Below are 23,454 nucleotides of genomic sequence, written 5' to 3' on the forward strand. Positions count from 1 at the left end.
AACAAGAGATTATGGTGCCTCCACAATTCACATCAGCAGGGTGTTATGCCATTTCTTTTTCTGAAGATAGGAATGATTTTTCAGCTTTCTTATGTCTGCTGTTAAAATAAATGCCATAATTTAATGATGAAACATTTAAACAATTGTCGCAAAATCTGCTGTGCATTAAGCTGGTCCGTGTAATCCTGGCTTGTTATCAGGATTACAAGGGAGATATCAGTCCAAATCAGGCAGTGAAACTTGGGGTGTTCCACCTACACTCTCATGTTTCATCATTGCTTCTGAACAAGGCTCAGAATTATGTCCAGGGGAAACCATGTCTCTTCACACCCCATAAATGGTCTCTGTGATTTCCTAAGGACAAGCACGGTAGGAAGACTTGATACCCATTCAAGAAGGAGGAGGTTAGAGTGCTCAAAAGAATGCATTACCACTGGAGACTCGATGACTGGGGTGAAGGGGAGTGGGGGCAAGGTAAGATTTTGCACAGCCAAAAACTTCTAGAGAATAAATACAGCATCAATGTCCCCGGGGATGGTGGAAACTGATGCGGGACGGTCTCTCAGTGTATTAATCATTGTGCTGCCTCTTCTTTGTGTGAGGTTGCATCTTCTAACTCTCGAAATTTCCTCCAGGGGGTATCATGGTAACGCTGAGCAGGTGGAGAATGAGAACCCTTATTTGCATGAAGCCCTGTGCCCTCTGATGTGTTGAAATGCATGAAAAGGCCCCAGGGCTCCACACACCAACTCAGGAGGCTGAGAAGGTCATATCCTGTGAGTTTCCCACCATGGCCTGGATGATTCTTCTGCTCAGTCTCCTCTCCTATGAGTCAGGTTAGAAGAAAGGACTCTGCATCCTGGTGGGGAGAAGAGGAGGTGGTCATGAGGCAGGGATGCAGGACAACCATCATCTTATGTGATTGTCTCTCTCCTGTCATTTGCAGGGGTGGATTCCCAGACAGTGGTGATCCAGGAGCCGTCACTTTCTGTATTGCCAGGAGAGACTGCCACCATCACTTGTGGCCTCAGCACAGGGTCAGTCTCTACGGGTAACTACCCAAATTGGTACCAGCAGATACCAGGCCATGGTCCCCGTGGTATTATAGATAGCACAAATAACCGACCCTCTGGGATCCCTGATCGCTTCTCTGGATCCATCTCTGGGAACAAAGCTGTCCTCACCATCACGAGGGCTCTTACAGAGGATGAAGCTGAGTATTATTGTTTTCTGTACCTGAGCAGTGGCCCTTACACAGTGATGTGAAACCAGGGAGAAGTGCAACCAAAATCATCAGATGTTCACAAGGTCTCATCATTTAAAGGAGGAAAGAGAAAAGACAAAATGCAAACACACAGGAAAGTGGAGGCAGCTAGATCTTAATGGGGGGTTCATCAATATGCTTCATTATTTCTCTTCAAGGTGTGTCCATTTTTCTAAGGTGACTCCTAAGCCTATTCGCTTTCTCCTCTCCTTGCTATAATGACGGTGAGAAAGAAAAACTTCAAATTATGTAGCCCACAGTGAGACTCAGGGAACAACCAACCTACTAAACGTCTTCTTATTTAAACAGTACTGTCATATTGATTTTATTAACTACACAGGCAGGTGAAATTAGTATTTTCTTTAGCATTGAAATGGGAATGTTACTGGAAATTTAGTGGAAATTTCAGCTAACTCAGCCTCCTGAGTCAAAACTTCTGTTGGGGCACAAAGATCTATTTCAACCAGCACTCCAGGTGATGTTTATAAACAGTGATATTTGAAAAATACCTCTACTTCTACATTACTCAGTTAGTTCCAAGAGTGTTCATTGAAAAAGTCACCAAGGCCAACCTTTGGCACAGAATCATATAACTTAGAATGTCAAGAAAGTTGGGAATGGAGGTAGGAGAATGATATGTACATATGTGTGTGTGTGTGTGTGTGTGCGTGTAAGCACATAAGTTCAACCTTTAACATCATGTTAGTAATGTCTTATAGAAGGGTTTAATGGCTTCTGGGTGAAATACAACAATCTTCACACACTTTCCTCTCTGAAACTTTTTTTGGTCTCCTTTTTAGCAGGTTATTCATAACAAGCTATACAAAGTAAACTATTTTGATTCTGCCTTGGGCAGGGTTTGGGGTTCATGATGGAAATGTGGTGGAAAGGTGTAATGATGATAGGATTGGTGTTGTATTTAAATATTGTGAACACTGCTGGTGGGAATGCCGGCTGGTTCAGCCCTTTTGGAAAATAATATGGACGATTCTCAAAAAATTAGAAATTGAGCTTCCATTTGACCCAGCAATACCACTCCTGGGAATATATCCTGAAGAGGCAAAAAGGTATAGTAGAAATGACATCTGCATTTCTATGTTCATTGCAGCACTGTACAATAGCCACAATCTGGAAAAAACCAGAGTGCCCAAAAACAGATGACTGGTTAAAGAAACTTTGGTACATCTACACAGTGGAATACCATGCAGCTGTTAGAAAAGATGGAGTCATGAAATTTGCATATAAATGGATCAACATGGAAAATATCATGTTGAGTGAAATGAATCAGAAAGAAAGAGACAGACATAGAAAGATCGCACTCATATGTGGAATATAATGTAGCAGAGAGGTGCGAGCTTGCAATGATGCAATTTCTGGCAGAAATTTCTCTGGACTTAGTTACTAAAATACTAAAATACAGAAATCTGAAGCTGTGCATGCTCGACCTCATATCTCTTCATTCTCAGCAATGGAAAACAAATTATCAAATTTTTCCTTTTCAGCAGGTCCGACTTTGGGGGAGAGAAACTCCAAACAATAATAGTGAGTTTTTTGTTGAAATATTGAAGGTAATCAAAGTAAAGTGAAAGAAAAATGAAATTTATCAGTTACACAGGCGGGCTGGGGGCCTGGGGAGGTGGGGGGTGGGGGGAGGTATACTGTGGTTCTTAGTGGTGGAATATTTGCACTGGTGAAGGGATGGGTTTTTGGGCATTGTATAACTGAGACTTAAACCTGAAAGCTTTGTAACTTTCCACATGGTGATTCAATTAAAAAAATAAAATAAAAAACAAACAAAAAATAACTATTATGAACAACTATATAAAAATAAAATTTAAAAATAAATTTAAAAAAATTAAACAAAAGTGTTCAAATCATAAAGGGGAAAGAAAGCAAGAACAATTCCCATACTGGGAAAATGTGCAACCGCAGAATCAAAGTGCTTGCTTCCTCATTAGCTGCCCCATAGGGAGGACAGGGCAGTGTCAATCCTCACATCTTGAAACAACAGGATCTGGCCAAATGAACAAAAATAAACATCAAATAAAAATGTAAGGTATAATATGTTCCTTTCAAACAATCTTGAAATCATTATAAAATGAAATGCGGAACTCTGCTTCCTCTTTCCACAGAACCAGAAATTGACATGAATATGCCATATTTATATCACTTGAAAACGAAATACATAGATTTAAATTGGAAATAGGAAATAAAATGTACTTAAAATAATATTTGTGGGCTGGAGCAATATCAAATAGCAAATAGCATTTGCCTTGCACTCGTCTGAACCGGGTTCGATTCCCAGCATCCAATATGGACCCCTGAGTACTTCCAGGAGTAATCCCTGAGTGCAGAGCCAGGAGTGACCCCTGAGCATCACTGCGTGTGTCCCAAAAAGCAAAAAAAAAATTGAGACAACTAAGGGAAAATCCGGATCAAATTTAAATCCCAAACACAATACAAAGACACCTCAGAGGCCAGACCTCTCTTCAAATCATATTGAAATACATAGTAGTCAGTGAAGGTAGACTACCAAGGCTATGTGTTCTTACTAAATTATCATGTGATACAGTAGAAATGACATCTGTACCTACATATTCATTACAGCACTGTTCACAATAGCCAAAATATGGAAATAACCCAAGTGCCCTAAAACAGATGACTGGTTAAAGAAACCTTTGTACACCTACACAATGGAATACTATGCAGCTGTTAGTAGAGATGAAGTCATGAAATTTGCTTATAAATGGATAAACATGGAGAGTATCATGCTAAGTGAAATGAGTCAGAAAGAGAGGGACAGACATAGAGGGACTGCACTCATTTGTGGAGTGTAGCATCACAGGAGGCTGACACCCAAGGACAGTAGATACAAGGGCCAGGGAGATTGTCCCATAGCTGGAAGCCTGCTTCATGAGTGGAGGGGAGAAGGCAGATGGAAGAGAGAAGGGATCACTAAGAAAATGATAGCTGGAGGAACCAGTTTGGATGGGAGATGCATGCCGAAAGTAGATAATGGAACAAATATGATGACCTCTCAGTGTCTATGTTGCAAGTTATAATGCCCAAAATTAAAGAGAGAGTATGGGAAATATTATCTGCCGTAGAGGCAGGGGGAGGGTGGGAAAGGGGGATATACTGGGGATATTTGTGGTGGAGAATGTGCACTGGTGGTGGGATGGGTGTTTGATCATTGTGAGATTGTAACCCAAACATGAAAGCTTGTAACTATTTCACTGATTCAATAAAATTTTAAAAATTAAAAATAAATGTATAAATAAAATAAAATTTAAAAAATATTGTGCGATATTTGAGCCTATCAAATTCAAAATTCTTTTAATGAATTTTGAAGTATATGCTGACATTCTGACTTTTGAATACACCTAAAGTGAACTTTATTTTCCCCCATAAATTTCCATCATCACAATCCCCTGAATGTCCAAATCTTGCAAACAGCTCAATTATCTTATATTCTGTAAGAGTTGACCCAACACATTTTTCCTTCTGTAGCAGATTTCTGGGTTTGCTAGCACGTTGAATATTTATCCCTACAACTGTCATAGAAAGGGACTCCTGGGAGTGAGATACCACATGAACACTGGAATGCAAAATACTCAATTCAGCAAAAACTAAGGTGAGAAAATTTAAAAGGTGGATCTGTCACTCTTGGTTTCAAAAGAGATTATTAAGGTACACTTTGTAATGTGGTGCCAGGCCACCATTTAAATACACATGTAGATCATAGGCACAGGAATAAGAGGTCAGAAAATCACCCAAACACTTATATTCAAGTGATCAAGAAAACACAGTGGGGAGTGGGAGTGGGATATTATCTTCAACAAATAATGTTACAGAAATTCATATAAACATTGAAGGAAACTGAATTCTGTCTTAAGTCACATAAGAGAAAAACTCAAAATGATTTAATTATTTAAGCATTAGATCTTAACAAAAGAGAGATTCTAGAAAACAAAATCCTCATAACAATTATCTTAGTAATAATTTTTTAGATATGATGCCACCACTTGAATCAATGAATCCCAAAATTACCAGTGGGACTATGTTATAATAAAATATTGCTGGGACTGGAGTGAGCGCTCAGAAGACTGAGACCACACAAAGAATGTTTTGCATTTGGGAGGCCAGGGATCAATCCTTGTCACTGCATGATCCCCTAGAAACTCTGGGAACAGCCTCCAAACTTACCAGTAGCCCCTAAACACCGCCATGTGTGGTCTCCGAGTACAACAAACAAGTTTCTGCACTGAAGACTTAAACATTTAACAGGAAGCAGAGACAATCTAGGGAATGGGAGAAGACATTTGCAAGTCACATATCAGAATAGTGAAGACTGTTAAAAATACAGAATTGGAACATAGGGCACAACGTCATGATCAGAGAGGAGTTTGTTTGAGAGACAGCACCTGAGTGCTAACTACCAAAGACCCCAGAGAACATGCTGGAAAAATCTCTTCTGAGGAAACCCAGTGGAATACAGAGAATACACCCCAGGTCAAGTCATGAGGAGGACACTAAGAGGTGACCTGTTATGATCCTGAGCAAGGGCAACAGTGCACAGGGCAGTAGTAAAGTAGATACACTGTTTCAGGCCTGGATTTCATTAAAAGGCATAAATATTTTATTAGAATCATTTTTGTATAAGGCAAGACGTATAGCGATAATGATGAGAAATGAAAGAAAGTCAATGCATATTTCATTAATCTTATGTGCATTGGCTTTCATTTCTCATCATTATCACTACACGTCTTGCCTTATTAAAAATGTACTTACAGTTTGGAATTACAAAGTAGATCATGTTTTTCCTTCAGGATATGATTAAAGTAAACATGTGAGTTAACTTCACCAGTTCTGGAAAGCAGTAACATCTCTACCTATTTCGTTACCTCTAAAATACACCTTGGTCCTCTCCATTCCTTCTGACCCATAGATAATATTAGTGGACATGGTAATAAAAGTGTTCTGTTGATCAACCCAAAGAGCCTAGACACTGTATTTATGCCTATTTTTGCTTGTTTGTTTTTCTTATCAATAGAAATTTTTATTTCTTATTTTAATATGCCACTTTGGGGGATAAATCCCATTTTATAGTGTTTTGTGTCTTCTCAAAAAAAATCTGAAGATAAATTGGAGTAACCCCATATAATTATATTTTCTTAGAGCAAATGGGAGTTGTGATGTCTTATACGTTAGTGAAACTCTGTGAGTCATATCTTCAGCTCTAGTCCTCCCACCTTAGCCCTGTTCAATCACACCCAGATACTTGTTCTGAGATTTCCTAATTGGACCTATGCTGGAGGAGACGAGTTTGAAAGTACTCACAGAGCAGCAAGTTTATTGAAGTGGCCCGAGAGTTCAAAAAGATGAAAATTATAGATTACTGACTGGGTAAGAAAGTTCTCCCAAAAATTATCTTTCAGCTCCAAGATTTTCTAGAGAAAAATATAGGACTGAGGTCTCCACATGGGGGTAGACATAGTTGACGTATATCAACCCACATCACTCAGTATCTGTTACTCTATAGTCACTGTCTGTGTGAGGTCTCACTATCTGCCTCTTTCAAGATCTCCTTCGGGAGATATCAGAGTTACACTGGGAAATAAAGAGAAATGAAACTGATTTGCATGAAGTGCCTTCTTCTCTGGGACTCTGGGACATGAAAAGATCCCAGGACACCAGACACAAACCAGAAAACTAAGAAGACCACATCTATCAGTATCTCCATTATATTATAGAGAGCTTTTACTCAGCTTTCCCTCAAATGGTTTAATCAGGGGAGTGGATTCTATATCCTTGGGGTCTCGGGGTATTCTGTTTTAGATACATATTCTCAGACTGTGGTAACCTTGGAGTCATCACTGTATATAGGACACCTGTTCTCTTATCAGAGGGTGAGTGAGAAGTATAGGTAGGGAACGGAGACACAAAACTTTGGTTCAGTCTTTCCTGTTCTAAGAAAAATTTATTCTTGTTTAGAGGTTGGTCTCCAACACATCCAAACGGGGCCTTTGTTCCTCAAGCCTCCAGGTAGGAAAGAGCAGAAATGTTTTCTGTGTTCAACCCTGGTGGTCACTGCAGATTAATATTATTTTTCCCATCCCAATTTATAATAAAAGCTTACATAATGGCTAATTCAAGGAGAAAGATTGTGGTGGAAGATAACACATACAGGATAATTCAGGAACACATTTGCTGATCAACTCAGAAAAAAATCACTCATACCTAATGTGATGATTTAACTGACTGAAAAACCTGAATCTAATTGCCTGAAAATGAAATTGTTTCTGATTTCTTCTGAAGAATCACAAAGATTAATACTAACAAAAGGACAAATGAACCAAATACAGAATATCGTTCAGATTCTTTTGCCAAATTCTCCATAGTAGACCAATAATAAATAAACACGAAATACACATGCACTTAAAAGTCCATATGAAAAGAAAGGCAATAAAATATGAATTGACCTTTAAAATATGTCTAGATATTCACAGTATAAGATAAGAATTTAACACAAAAACTTATGACCTATATAATTAGTAAATTATAAAGTAAAAAATGAATTAGATACCACCATACAATATAATAGTTTAATGTACTGACAACTATTTGAAAATGAAAAGATGGAGAAATCATAACAACAACTAAAGTCTATACCCAATAACCAAATGATCAAGATTAACATAATACCTAATTATAGTTAAATAGAAAACGTATATAAGACAACTCTATAAAATTATTGAATTTTTCTGTAAATGTAAAATTCTTACAGAAAGAAAGAATCCCCATCACAAACACATAAGGAAAAGAAAAAAATATATTCTTTTTCCTGGGCCTGTTTTTAAGATTTGCCAGGCCTAATATTTGTACTGCAAACAATCTCATAATAGCCTGTAAAACTTGTTTTTCCAGGAAATACTCATGGATTACTACTGACTGTGTTCTCAGGGATCACTTCTAGTAAGCTTGGGAGATCATATGAGATGTTGGCATTGAACCCTGATCACTCACATGCAAGGGAGGTACTTTGCCCACTGAACTATATAGCTCAACCCTAAGACAAAAATTTTTAACATTAAACATGATGTCACCTTGATGGACACCTAAAACCAATAAAAATATTTCTGAAATAAAGTGAGTTATGAATACAAAAAAAAGGGAAAATTACCTAAGTGATAATTGCTAAATGGGTGTAAGGCAGAATCGAAACTTTGAGGAGGATATTGAAAAGAAGTAAAGAAGTATCAACAAGGAGTAGCAAAGATTGAGTCAGAGTTATGGTACTAGAGAGTATTAGAAGGCTACTGAGTTGATCCCTAACAATATTTTGAATGACTTCTATTTAAAAACAAAAGCAAAATTAAAACTTAATTCTCAGCAATGGAAAACAAATTATCAAATGCTTCCTTTCCAGCAGGTCTGACTTTGGCGGGGGGGAAACTCCAAAAAATAATGAGTTTTTTGTTGAAATGTTGAATGTAACCAAAGTAAAGAGGAAGAAAAGTAAAATTTATCAGGTACACAGGCGGGGAGGGAGGCTGGGGGTTGGGGAGGTGGGGGGGAGGTTTACTGTGGTTCTTGGTGGTGGAATATGTGCACTGGTGAAGGGATGGGTGTTTGAGCATTGTGTAACTGAGACTTAAACTGAAAGTTTTGTAACTTTACACGTGATTTAATAAAAATAAATAAATTTTAAAAAAGAAAACTTTAAGAATTTGATTTTACATGGCAAAAAAGTATCATTTTAAAAATTAAAAAACAGTTATGAAAAAAAATCTTCGCTCTGAATAATTAAAATACACTAAACATTATCTTGAGATATCAACAGGGGGCATTGATGCTTTTGAAGTGAACAAGGCCTGCAGGAAGTTCAGACTGAAGAAGTGCCAACAGGTGCTTCCTCCCAAGGGACTATCGTAGCTCAAAGCTAGCCCAAGTTTCCCCTTCACTGAAGAGCTAGTTCTTCACTGAAGACACAGAAATGGGGGAGGGGATTTATGCTAAATGGCTGAGATTTGCAGCATGCACACCCAACACAAACCCTTCCCCCAGGTCAGAGGGACATAAAAGAGGCCCCAGAGTCCTGTGTCAGCTGTGAGGCCACGATGTCCTTGAGAGTCTGCACCATGAGCAGGACTCCTCTCCTCCTCCTCGTCCTTCTTGTCCTTACTCACTGCCAAGGTTCCTGGAGATTCAAGTGACCAACTTTTGGGGAATTTCTCTGACTTCCATTTTCATTCCTGACGTGCTTCTGTTTCCATTTCAGGGTCCAGTTCTCAGGCTGTGGTGACTCAGGAGCCTTCACTGACTGTGAACCCAGGAGGGACAGTCGTTCTCACATGTGCTTCCAGCACTGGAGCAGTCACTGGTGGTCACTATCCATACTGGTTCCAGCAGAAGTCTGGTCAAGCTCCCAAAACAATGATTTATGAAACAAACAAAAAACACTCCTGGACTCCGGCCCGGTTCTCAGGTTCCATCCTTGGGGACAAAGCTGCCCTCACAATCTCAGGGGTCCAATCAGAGGATGAGGCTGAATACTATTGTTGGCTGTTATACAGTAATGCTTGACACAGTGACAGATTTAGATGAGGTACCAGTACATAAATTAGCTGCCCTTGTTACTTGGGTCTATGAGTAATCGTGCTATACAGTTGCTGTAAATCTCTATGCATTTAAAGCTTTACTCAACTCTATAACATTTGAAATATTCTTTGAATTTTCACGAATCTTTTAATTTAAAATTTTATTCTTTATCATGAGTCGTGATTTGGCAAGTTGTTCTTAATACAGTTATTTTAGGCATTCAATGTTCCAATGCCAATCCCACCATCAGTGTGTATTTCCCTCCACCAATATGTCCAACCCACCACTCGAGCTTGCCCTCTTAGCAGGAACAAACAAATTTGCTTCATATTGCTTATTGTAACATAAATCATTGCTGTGGGAGTTTGACCGGATTTCTGCTGGAACCAGTATGGATAGTGACCATCAGTGACAGTCACTTTCTCCCCTTCTCCCTCTGCCACCCAGGACCCAGGGTTATTGGGTTTCTGTCTCTCCAGGCAGAAAACAACTTCAGAAGTAGACAAGCAGTGAAGTAAAGCAGATTATATTTGGAGGTTTTGAAGGGAACAGGGGAGAGAAAGTGGAGAGAGCACCAAGTTATGTGCTCAAGAGAGAAACCAGGCTTCTCCAAGGGCAGAAGGAGCCTCTACACACATTCCAGTATTAGACATGAAAACATGAAAGCACACATCTCAAGAGGGGAGATGCTGGCAACACATGTACTCGGGAAACACATGTGCTCAGGTAACACATGTGACTGGCCGCCTGGGCACAAGCAGCACATGGGTTTGGGCAGCATATGTGTGCCCCTCCTTTGTTTAAGGTAGCTTTTACAGGGTTTCTCCAACGTGCCCCCCATGTGGGGCTTCACCTAGGTCAAAGTCCATTGCTAAGGAAGTTGTCAAATGGGGTAGAGTTGGGAGTGGTGATGGACTTCTTTGAAATTCCTTTCTGGCCTTTTATTCCTGATGGAGCTTCTGTCAGAGGGGTGTCAGCCTCCTCAGGGTCCATTGCTGGAGCCAGGTGAGGGTCTTATCAGGCCTTAGTTCCTGTTTTCTTCAAGGTTGGTCTTTGCAACTTGAGAACTATTACTTCCCAGGAAATTTGCTGCCATCATCTGGGGAGAAGAGCTTCCCTATCTGCCTATATCACTATTATGTGTCGAGTTGGATTACTGTATTTTCTTGACTTGCTTTTCAGACTTTATGTGGAATTTGTAAACTGAAGGGTTAGACTAAGGATATTTACTCATAATGTTGAGTTTGCCTTATATATGGACACTCCTGAACATGTCTTGATTAGAGGTGTATTGTCATCGCAAGGATGAAATCAAACAAGTAGAGAGGTCTCTAGGGGAGAGTAGCATAAATTCTGAGCTGAGGGATGAGAGTGAGCTCTGCAGCCTCCCTCTCCTTAGGCAGCTCTATGGTCCCTGCTTTCCCAGCACTTCAGGTTATCAGTAATCACTCATCTTTGGTCTGGTCCTGATCTGAAGGTTCTGTTGCCAGGTCTTTTTGAGGGTTTCAACAGGAAGAGATCTAGGAGATACACATGTAAGATTGTCAGCAACAGACTCAAAAGCCATCACAGTGAAGAGATTCTCTGTGAAATCTAAAAAAAAAAAACTGAATATAGTCTATAGATATCGTATTTTTGTGGGTTTTTCAGGGAGGAAAAGGCATCACAGCCAGCTATGCTCAAGGGTTACTCCTGGCTCTTCACTCAGAATTACTCTTGGCAGTTCTCTGGGGACCAGATGTGATGCTGAAGATGAAATTCAGTTTGGGGACATCTAAGGCAAACCCCCGACCCACTGTACTATTACTCCAGCCCTTATCACATTTTTTGTGTGTTTTAGACATTGCATTTACTTTAGTATTTTAGATCAGTGTTTGTAACTGTTTTTACACCCTTGAACTAGCACCTCTACTGCAAACAGATATATGACCTATCAGAACTGTTCATTTATTACCAGTGTAGTAAACTGGTGGATTAAATCTTTCTATACCTGTGGACAGGTTAATTGAATGGTTGTTAAAGAATGCTGTTCTAGCCTTTGAAGAACAGGAATCACTGTGGATGAATATAGTCTCAGTAATGAGTGTGGGCATGGATACAACACGTGATTTGTGTAACAAAAGTCTTGATGGATGCAAAGATGTGCTTTTCTTTTGAGTAGGCCACAGTAGAGCTTGTGGATTAGGTAAATTCTTTTTTTTTTTTTTTGCTTTTTTTGGGTCACACCCACTTATGCTCAGGGGTTACTCCTGACTTTGCACTCAGGAATTACTCCTGGCGTTCTTGGGGGACCATATGGGATGCCGGGGATCGAACCAGGGTCGGCCGTGTGCAAGGCAAACGCCCTACCCACTGTGCTATCGCTGCGGCCCCAAGATAAATTCTAAACTTATCTCCACCAGCTTAAACTCCACCTGCCTCCCCTGGGGATCAAAGGATAAATTGTAAGTCACCATCCTGGATAAACTCCATGCTAACATACACATAGATGGATCCTAAGGCTATAGGTATCTCCTAAAGCAGGGATTTGTGTACTTGTCCCTTTTAGTATTGACTCACTGGCTATTTGCTGGAGGTTTATTTTCCACCATTGTTGGCGAATATCTGTTTCCACTCTAGTGCTGAACTATGGAGTCTGCTCTCTGGTGTCTCTGTTCTCTATAGATATACACCTCACTGTGATTCGAGATGCAACTTACCTCCTTGCAAATCAAGGTAACCTGGAGATACATCAATAATATATTTACGCTTACTGTGACCTGTTTCAAAGTCTTCCACAGTCTTTCACTATGGGCCCTTGCTCCTCCAACCATTGGGTCACTTTTCAGAACTGAAATTTCATTTTATTAATAAATCCATTGAGATATTGGAGAAAACATGTAGAATAATTACTCGTCTACTATTTTTCTGCTGAAGGCTTCATGATCCATTGTTTTCATTTCATTTTGACTATAAACTTCAGCAATGGGTTGATACAAACAGTTGTGAGATCATTCTTTCCCGGTTGGATAGATTGCAATGGCATATATTGAGGATATTTCAGCTAGTCTTTTGACCTTTTCTCTAAACAGACTGGGTGACCATGTCAGTCCAGCTGCCTTCTTATCTCCTTCTTATCTACTGCTTTAATGACACTCACAGCCACTCTATGTTTAATGCCATAAAGTAAAGCAACTCAGAAGATAGACAGAGCAGCTTTCAATGTAATTTCAGTTGCTTGAATCACATAAACTCTGTCAGGATCCCAAAATATCAATAAATTTGTAGTCTCTTCCAGATTTCTCCCAGAATGACCATCAATCATCACCCCTTCTTTCAGCAAACCTGTATTATTCTAAAAGTCATGCTCGGGGGGAAGACTGAGTATACAAATAAGACATGTGGTATATGTGAGAGCATGTTCTGTCCACTGTGTCTGTGCACACAACTTTGTGTCTCACCACAGAAAGATGCTTAGACATCACTTCCTTCTCATTGGCAAAAGATTTTCCGCATCTTTTTTAAAGTAACATCTAAAAACACAGTCTCATGCTCAATTAGTAAAACTAAGAGAAAATATTTTCAGTTCATATATGCTTGAAACAATATTTTTAATGTTGGAGATACACTTCTTCATCTCTGACAACTGATGAATAACAAAGGAGAATCTGGTGTCCTGCACAGGAGGACCTATGACAATTTTTTTTATCTAAGAGCATATGGTATGAAAAAACAGGGGCTCATATATGACCACTCAATAAACAAGAAAGCCAAAAGAGTCCAAGTGGAGCATCAAGATTTGCCTGAGGTCTTGAGGAAACCATAAAAAGGGGTGATATGTCATACTTCTTTTTGTTTTTAACTTTTGAGAGCTTTAATTTTTTTCCTTTATTTATTTTTAATTAGTGAATCACTGTGAGGGTACAGTTACAGATTTACTCATCTTTGTGCTTTTGTTTCCCTCATACACCTATTATTACACCTCATCCACTCTGTTCCATTGGTCTGCAGGTCTGCATTTCTTCCAGTACCATGCTGTTTTAATTGTTACCGCTTTGTAGTAAAGTTTGAGTTTGGGGAGGGTGATGCCTCCCATCGTCTTTTTCCCAAGAATTGTTTTAGCTATCTGTGGGCATTTGTTGTTCCATATGAATTTTAGGATTGCTTGATCCGTTTCTTTGAAGAATGTCATGGGTATACTTATAGGGATTGCATTGAATCTGTATATTGCTTTGGGGAGTATTGCCATTTTGACAATATTGATTATCCCTGTCTATGAGCAAGGTATATGTTTCCATTTCCTCATGTCCTCTTTTATTTCATGGAGTAGCGTTTTATAGTTTTCTTTGTAGAGGTCTTTTACTTCCTTGGTTAAGCTGATTCCGAGGTACTTGATTTTCTGGGGTACTATTGTGAATGGGGTTGCTTTATTCATGTCCCTTTCCTCTGCCTCATTGTTTGTATATAGGAAGACCATGGAGTTTGGAGTATTGATTTTGTAGCCTGCAACTTTACTGTATAAGTCTATTGTTTCTAAGAGTTTCTTAGTAGAGGTTTTGTGCTTCTCTAGATATAGTATCATATCATCTGCAAATAGTGAGAGTTTGATTTCTTCCTTTACTATCTGGATGCCCTTAATCTCTTTTTCTTGTCTAATGGCTATCGCAAGTACTTCAAGTACTATACTGAAGAGAAGTGGTGAGAGTGGGCATCCCTTCTAAGGAGAAATGTTGTGGACTGACGGCAGGGATCAGGCTGTATCATACAGCCACAAAGTCTTGTACTGGTGTGTTTGCAGCTTTCTATAGGGGTACATTCCAGACCTGATGAATGTCCAGGGATAAACATAAATGGGAGCAGCCAGATAGAGCTGCCTGATGGTCTCTGCTGAGATCTCAAAAGTCAAAGATTCAGCTGCATGGATACCAACACAGACAAATTGAAGTAATAGTCTGTGAGGTCCACCAAGCCAAGCAACCCTACCCAGTATAGTGTTTCTGTTTCTTCTTCAAATAGAAGTAAACTAACTGCTCGGGGTTGCAGCAGCCCATTCTCGAGCACTGAAAGTGGGGATAGGATGCTCAAATGGAGAACACAGAGGATACAATGGATATGAGTACCCATCTATCAATGCTTTGCTTTAATAACTGAAAACTAAACACAATTCAGATATAAATTCTAAGCAGAATTGGACTGGAGAAGCATTCATATGTGACATAAGTAATCACCCATACGGCAAAATATTTATATTATTCTACAGGTTTGGGGAGAACAATTAACACAGAATAATAATACATCTACGACCTCTCAGATAAACAATTCAGAGAGGAGATCTGTAGTAGAGTCGACCTACTCCAAGCAACCATGGAACAGACATCCAATAAACTAAGGGAGGAGATGAATGAAGCACTGGAATGGTCCACCAAGAAAATACAGGAAGAAATGAGAACAGAAATCTCAAACCTACGAACGGAAGTCACACAAATAAAGGAATTGGTAGGTGAATTAAAAATCTCTCTAGGGGCTGGAGTGATAGCACAGCGGGTAGGGCGTTTGCCTTGCACGCGGCCGACCCGGGTTCGATTCCCAGCATCCCATATGGTCCCCTGAGCACCGCCAGGGGTAATTCCTGAGTGCAGAGCCAGGAGTGACCCTTGTGCATCGCCAGGTGTGACCCAAAAAGCAAAAAAAAAAAAATCTCTCTAGATGCCCTCAACAGTAGAATGACTACAGCTGAAGAAAGAATCAGCAACCTGGAAGATGAGCTGCAGAAAGCTTATAGACAACAACAAATCATGGCCAAAGACCTCAAAATGGCTATAGAGTGAATCAGAACCCTGGGGGATGACTTCAAGAGAAACAACATAAGAATCATTGGAGTACCAGAACCACAGAGAAATAACCCCAATGAAAAAAACACAGTCAAAGACATCATTGCTAAGAAATTCCCAGAGCTGGAGAAGGCAGGCATCCAGATACAAGGAGTCCGAAGAGTACCAGCAAAAAGAGACCCGAATTAAAAGACTCCAAGGCATATCATAGTCAGAATGACGGATGCTATGGATAGAGACACAATTCTGCAAGCAGCAAGGTCAAAGAAGGAAATTACATACAAAGTAGCACCCCTCAGATTTACAGCAGACCTGTCAGAGGAAACCCTCCGAGCCCGAAGACAATGGTGGGACATAGTGAAAAGACTCAACGAAATGAATGCCTCACCAAGAATACTTTATCCGGCTAAACTCTCACTCAAACTCGAAGGAACCATACACTATTTCTCGGATAAACAACAGCTCAGGTCCTTCATAGACTCAAAACCAAACTTGAAAGAAGGTCTAAAGGGGCTACTGTAAGACAAGGTGGAGCCACATAAAAACAACAAATACCACAGAAATATGACACAAAATCCTATCACAATAATCTCTCTCAATGTCAACGGCCTAAATGCACCCATAAAGAGACACAGAGTGGCAAAATGGATCCAGAAATTAAACCCATCATTCTGCTGCCTGCAAGAAACACACCTGAACAAACAGAGTAAACATAGACTCAAAGTCAAAGGATGGAAAACAATCCTGCAAGCAAACAACCCCCTTAAAAATGCTGGAGTGGCCATCCTAATATCCGACAACATAGATTTCAGGTTGAAAAAGATTAATAGGGACAGCGAAGGTCACTTTCTGTTTATCAAGGGATATGTTCAACAGGAAGAAATCACACTCTTAAACATATATGCACCTAATGAACGACCAGCTAAATATTTAAAACAACTCCTAGCAGACTTCAAAGAGGACATCACTAACAGCACAATAGTAGTCGGAGACTTCAATATGGCCTTATCGCCTCTAGATAGATCGACAAGAACAAAACTCAACAAGAAAACACTGACTCTGAAAGAAGAAATTGAAGAGAGAGGCCTAATAGACCTATACAGGGCCTTACACCCCCAAAAGAAAGAATACACATTCTTTTCCATTGCACACGGAACATTTTCTAAAATAGACCATGTACTGGGCCCCAGAACATACCTCAATAGAATCAGAAAAATAGAAATTGTATCAACCATCTTTTCAGACCACGATGCGCTGAAGATAGAAGCTAACCACTCACTGACACGGAGAATCAAGTCAAACACTTGGAAATTAAACAATTCAATGTTGAACAATGAGTGGGTCAGGAAGGAAATCAAGGAAGAAATCAAAAAATACTTAGAAACAAATGAGAATGAAGACACGAGCTGCCAAAACCTATGGGACGCAGCTAAAGCCGTGTTAAGGGGAAAATTTATAGCTCTCCAAGTATTCCTCAGGAAGGAAGAAAGGGCCCACATAGACAGCCTGACTTCACGACTCAAGACCTTAGAAAAGGACCAGAAAAAGGAACCCAAACCAGATCGAAGGAAAGAAACAATAAAAATTAGAGCAGAAATTAACGACATCGAAACCAAAAAGACAATCCGAAAGATCAATGAAACAGAGCTGGTTCTTCGAGAAAATAAACAAGATTGATAAACCGCTAGCAAGACTCACAAAGAAAGAAAGAGAAAGAACCCTAATAAATCGAATCAGAAATGAAAAGGGGGACACCATAACAGAAACCAGTGAGATTCAAAAGATCATTAGAGACGACTTCGAAAGTCTATATGCCACAAAGCAGGAGAACCTAAAAGAAATGGATGGATTCCTCGATTCTTACAATCTCCCAAGACTGAACAAAGAAGACTTGGAATACCTGAATAGACCCATCAATGTTAAGGAAATTGAAACTGTGATCAAAAACCTCCCCAAAAACAAAAGCCCAGGCACAGATGGTTTCACTGGCGAATTCTTCCAAACATTTAAAGAAGACCTGCTGCCTGTTTTCCTCAAACTTTTCCAGGAAATTGAAAAAACAGGAAATCTCCCAAACAGTTTCTATGAAGCACACATCTCCCTAATACCAAAAGCAAACAAAGACACCACTAAGAAAGAAAATTACAGACCAATATCCCTGATGAACACCGATGCGAAGATCCTCAACAAAATACTGGCAAATAGGATCCAACAACTCATCAAAAAGATCATACATCACGACCAAGTGGGATTCATCCCGGGGATGCAAGGATGGTTTAACATTTGGAAATCAATCAACATAATCCACCATATCAATAAAAGCAAAGATAAAAACCATATGATCATATCAATAGATGCAGAGAAAGCATTTGACAAGATCCAACATCCTTTCATGATGAAAACCCTCGTCAAAATGGGGTTTGGAGGAACTTTCCTCAAGATAGTCGAAGCCATCTATCACAAGCCTACAGCAAGCATTATCCTCAACGGGGAAACACTAAGGGCCTTTCCTCTGAGATCAGGCACAAGACAAGGATGCCCACTCTCACCACTCCTCTTCAATATAGTACTGGAAGTACTTGCGATAGCTATTAGACAAGAAAAAGAGATTAAGGGCATCCAGAGAGGAAAGGAAGAAATCAAACTCTCACTATTTGCAGACGATATGATACTATATCTAGAGAAGCCTAAAACCTCTACTAAGAAACTCTTAGAAACAATAGACTTATACAGTAAAGTTGCAGGCTACAAAATCAATACCCAAAAATCCATGGCCTTCATATATGCATACAATGAGGCAGAGGAAAGGGACATAAAAAAAGCAATCCCATTCACAATCGTGCCCCAGAAAATCAAGTACCTCGGAATCAGCTAAACCAAGGAAGTAAAAGACCTCTACAAAGAAAACTATAAAACGCTACTCCATGAAATAAAAGAGGACATGAGGAAATGGAAACATATACCCTGCTCGTGGATAGGGAGAATCAATGTTGTCAAAATGGCAATACTCCCCAAAGCATTATACAGATTCAATGTGATCCCTATAAGTATACCCATTACATTCTTCAAAGAAATGGATCAAGCAATCTTAAAATTCATATGGAACAACAAACGTCCAAGGATAGCTAAAACAATTCTTGGGAAAAAGACGATGGGAGGCATCACCCTCCCCAAACTCAATTTCTCAATCTTTACTACAAAGCAGTAACAATTAAACCAGCATGGTACTGGAACAAAGGCAGAGCCGTAGACCAATGGAACAGGGTGGAATACCCTTACACACAACCCCAAATGTATGATCATCTAATCTTTGATAAGGGAGCAAGAGATGTGAAGTGGAGCAAGGAAAGCCTCTTTAACAAATGGTGCTGGCACAACTGGACAACCACATGCAAAAAAATGGGCGTAGACCTTGACCTGACACCATGCACAAAAGTCAGATCAAAATGGATTAAAGACCTCAACATTAGACCACAAACCATAAGGTACATTGAAGACAAGGTCGGCAAAACCCTCCACGATATTGAAGATAAAGTTATCTTCAAAGGTGACACAGAACTAAGCAATCTAGTAAAAACAGAGATCAACATATGGGACTACATTAAACCTAAAAGCTTCTGCACCGCAAAAGATACAGTGACCAGAATACAAAGACTATCTACAGAATGGGAAAGGATATTTACACAATACCCATCAGATAAGGGGTTGATATCAAGGGTATATAAAGCACTGGTTGAACTCTACAAGAAGAAAACATCCAACCCCATCAAAAAATGGGGTGAAGAAATGAACAGAACCTTTACCAAAGAAGAAATACGAATGGCCAAAAGGCACAGGAAAAAGTGCTCTACATCACTAATCATCAGAGAGATGCAGATCAAAACAACCACAAGATACCACCTCACACCACAGAGACTAGCGCACATCCAAAAGAACAAAAGCAACCGCTGTTGGAGAGGATGTGGGGAGAAAGGGACCCTTCTACACTGCTGGTGGGAATGCCGACTGGTTCAGCCCTTCTGGAAAACAATATGGACGATTCTCAAAAAATTAGAAATTGAGCTCCCATTTGACCCAGCAATACCACTGCTGGGAATATATTCCAGAGAGGCAAAAAAGTATAATCGAAATGGCATCTGCACATGTATGTTCATCGCAGCACTGTTTACAATAGCCAGAATCTGGAAAAAACCCGAATGCCCTAGAACGGATGACTGGTTGAGGAAACTTTGGTACATCTATACAATGGAATACTATGCAGCTTTTAGAAAAAAGGAGGTCACAAATTTTTTATTTAAGTGGATCGGCATGAAAAGTTTCATGCTAAGTGAAATGAGTCAGAAAGAGAGAGACACGCATAGAAAGATTGCACTCATCTATGACATATAGAATAACAGAGTGCGAGACTAACACCCAAGAATTGTAGAAACAACTACCAGGAGGTTGACTCCATGGCTAGGAGGCTGGCCTCACATTCTGGGGAAAGGGCAACTCAGAGAAGGGATCACCAACTATAATGTAGTCGAAGGCCATGTGGGAGAAGGGAGTTGTGGGCTGACTGAGGGCTAGAGACTGAGCACAGTGGCCACTCAACACCTTTATTGCAAACCACAACAGCTAATTAGAGGGAGAGAACAGAAGGGAATGCCCTGCCACAGTGACAGGGTGGGGTGGGGGGAGATGGGATTGGGGAGGATGGGAGGGATGCTGGTTTACTGGCGGTGGAGTATGGGCACTGGTGAAGGGATGGGTTCCCGAACTTTGTATGGGGGAAGCATAAGCACAGATGTGTATAAATCCGTAACTGTACCCTCATGGTGATTCATTAATTAAAAATAAATAAATTTATTATTTTAAAAAAAGAAGAGCCCGCTTCCCGCCGCCTGGACTCCCCGAGACCCTCCAGTCGCCCCAGCCCATGTCCTCTGCGCCCCGGCTCCTCACCGGGCCCCCTAACTGCGGCCCGCCCTCGCAGGAAGACACTGGGGGCGTGTCCCGTATGTTAGTGGGCGTGGTCTAAAAGTGGGCGTGGCCTCCTCTCAGAGCGGCCAACTCTAATGCTGCCTCAGTTATTCTTTGTTACCTCAGCTCAATCGGTACTTGTATTTTTTTGAAAATTCACTTTTGCGATCTCAAACACGCAAAATAGCCATTAGCTTAGCCTGACACTATAAAAGCTGTCAGTTAAAAGGGAAGTTTAGCACGATCAGAAAACCTTCTTCCCACAAGAAGAAAAAGGAATAAATAACTACAAAGCTCCAACTCTTTGATAAAATAAAAAAAAAAGAAGAGCTTGGAGGCTGGTCCTGAGCTGAGGGGGTCTGACAAAGCACAACCTTGGGTTGTCTACACCATGGCCTGGGCTCCTCTCCTGCTCACATTTCTGGCTCTCTGCACAGGTCAGGGAACTCTGGGTTGGTGGGTGATAAAGGCAAAGGATACTCTGCTTCTTTATATCATCTCATCTTAAGCCCTTGTTCTCACATTTGTTTTCAGGGATCACTTCTCAGAATGTGGTGGGTGATTCAAGAATCGTCACTGTCCACGAATGCTGGGGACACAGTTACACTCACCTGTGGCTCCAGCACTGGGGCTGTCACCACCAGTAATGATGCTCCTTGGATTCAACAGAAGCCCAACCAGAAGCCCTGGGGTCTAATAGGTGATACCAGTAATAAGAATCCAGAAGCTCCTGCCCGATTCTCTGGCTCCCTGCTTGGAAACAAGGCAGTCCACGCCATCACTGGAGTCAAGGCTGAGGATGAGGCTGAGTATTTCTGTGCTCTGTGGTTCAGTGACCATATCCACAGTGATAGATGTAAGTGTGCAAGTGAGACATAAGCCTTATCTAAGCTTCATCTTTTGCTACTGAGTACAGCAGGTCCTCTAATGAAGTCACCCAGCTCAAGATCTTCTCTATTTTATTGATGAAAAATCACATCAACTCTTCCTGCAAATTTTCAAATAAACAAAGTTATTCCAGGGTTTGATGAACTTCTTCACTTTTATACTGGTGTCCTAGGACTGCCTTTACATTAACTTAGAATTTACTCTATTTAGGCTTTTTTTGGTACACAAGCTAAACACGGGAAATTTTCCAAGCAAGAACAAGTTATGCTATTACGGTAAAGTCAATTATATTTTCTCAGAAGGAGCATCATAATGTCCATTCTCAATGGGGATAAGGAGGGAAACAATAGCTTATGTATTTATAGCTTCTATTTTCATTTTACATAATATATGTATTGCTATAAATTCATATGCTAAAAATATAACAGAAATCATATATGCAACATTTGAAAATTAATTAAAATTATATCCTATAGCCACAAATTTCCAGAAAAGTATTGAAAAATTTTTATGAATTGAAGGAACCTCTGTTCTGAAATATTTTCAAAACTTGTTTATATGAGGAAGTAACCAGGGGACATCAGTGCTTTTGATGGTTTGGTCTAGGGGCGTGGGGAGTATTGTATTTGGGGGGAGTTGTGTGGCCACAACTTACATGATCATGCTTACATGATATTGCTGGATCTGCACTCAGGAATTATTCGTGACAGGCACAGGGGACCATATGAGATGCCAGGGATAGAACCTGGGTCAGGTGCATTCAAGGCAAGGGCCTTACCCACTGTACTGTCCCTCCAGCCCCATAACACTTTTAAAGTGTAATTGGCCTGCAGCAAATCCAGATTATACAAGCCCCAGAAAATCTAAATCTCTCTGGTCTGAATTAGAAATGCCACCAGGTTCTTCTTCTAAGGGACTAACATAGCTCCCAACCATCCCAGGCTTGCCCCTCCCAGCAGAGCTAGTCCTTCATTGAAGACACAATTGGGGTTGGGCATGTATGCTAAAGGTCTCAGGTTTTCAGCAAGCAATACATCAATAACACTTCCTTCAGGGCCAGAAGAACATGGAAGAGGCCCCAGAGGTCAACTATGGGGTCAGTGTGTCCTTGAAAGTCATTCTATGAGTGGATTCCTCTCTTCTTTCTCCTTGTCCTCCTCTTTCGTACTCACTGACCAGGTTTGTGATTTCAGTGTCCAGAGTTTTTAGGTTTTCTCTGACTTTAATCTTCATTCCTGACATGCTTCTGTTTCCATTTCAGGATCCAATTCTCAGGCTGTGGTGAATCAGCCTTCACTGACCATGAACACAGAAGAGACAGTCATTTCACATGTGGTGTCAGCATTGGAGCTGTCACTGCACTGCGGGTCAGTGTCCATGCTAGTTTCAACAGAAGACTGGTCAAGCTCCCAAGACACTAATTTATGACACATTGAAAACACTGCTGGACTTTGGCTTATTCTCTCTCTCTCCTTGAGAACTAAGCTTCCCTCACCCTCTTTGGGGGCCAGAAAGAGAAGTGATGCAGGAGCAGGGAAAGCTTGTCTCTGTGTTATCTACATGGTTCTAGATTCTTCAATATTTGTAGGAATAAAAATATTATTAAAAAAGTGATGCTCAAAGTTAGAAAATAAAAATAGGTCTTGGATATTAACAAGGAGAGAAAGAAATTTTCCAACAGTGGAGATCCTTAGTATAGAAGTAAGTTAGATATGGCTCCTTTGTGTGTGTGTGTGTGTGTGTGTGTGTGTGTTTATGTGTGTGGTCGGTGGGAGGGGGTTATAGAAAAACTGGTTCAGTCTTTGTGCTTTCTGCCAAGTGACAGGCTTTTTGTGAGTATTTTGGGATCTTACACTGTCAGCTGCTTGATTTAAGTCTTTTGGGCAATCTACCTTACCATTTAAGATAGGTATTGCCCATTTTCTCTCA

The 23,454-nt window shown here is 40.3% G+C and overlaps 1 gene segment (V, D, J or C); it reads left to right on the plus strand.

The window, feature by feature from the left end:
- Positions 1-790: 790 nt before the first annotated feature.
- The window catches only part of LOC129407136 (Ig lambda-1 chain V region-like), a gene marked incomplete at its 3' end in the record, with an annotated part of 38,402 nt that continues 15,738 nt past the window's right edge, over positions 791-23,454 (plus strand). Inside the window, 1 exon segment of the V gene segment in view lies at positions 791-836. Coding sequence covers positions 791-836 — 46 coding nt within the window.

The sequence above is a fragment of the Sorex araneus genome, chromosome 9 (assembly GCF_027595985.1).
Source record: "Sorex araneus isolate mSorAra2 chromosome 9, mSorAra2.pri, whole genome shotgun sequence".
In the NCBI taxonomy this organism is placed as follows: Eukaryota; Metazoa; Chordata; class Mammalia; order Eulipotyphla; family Soricidae; genus Sorex; species Sorex araneus.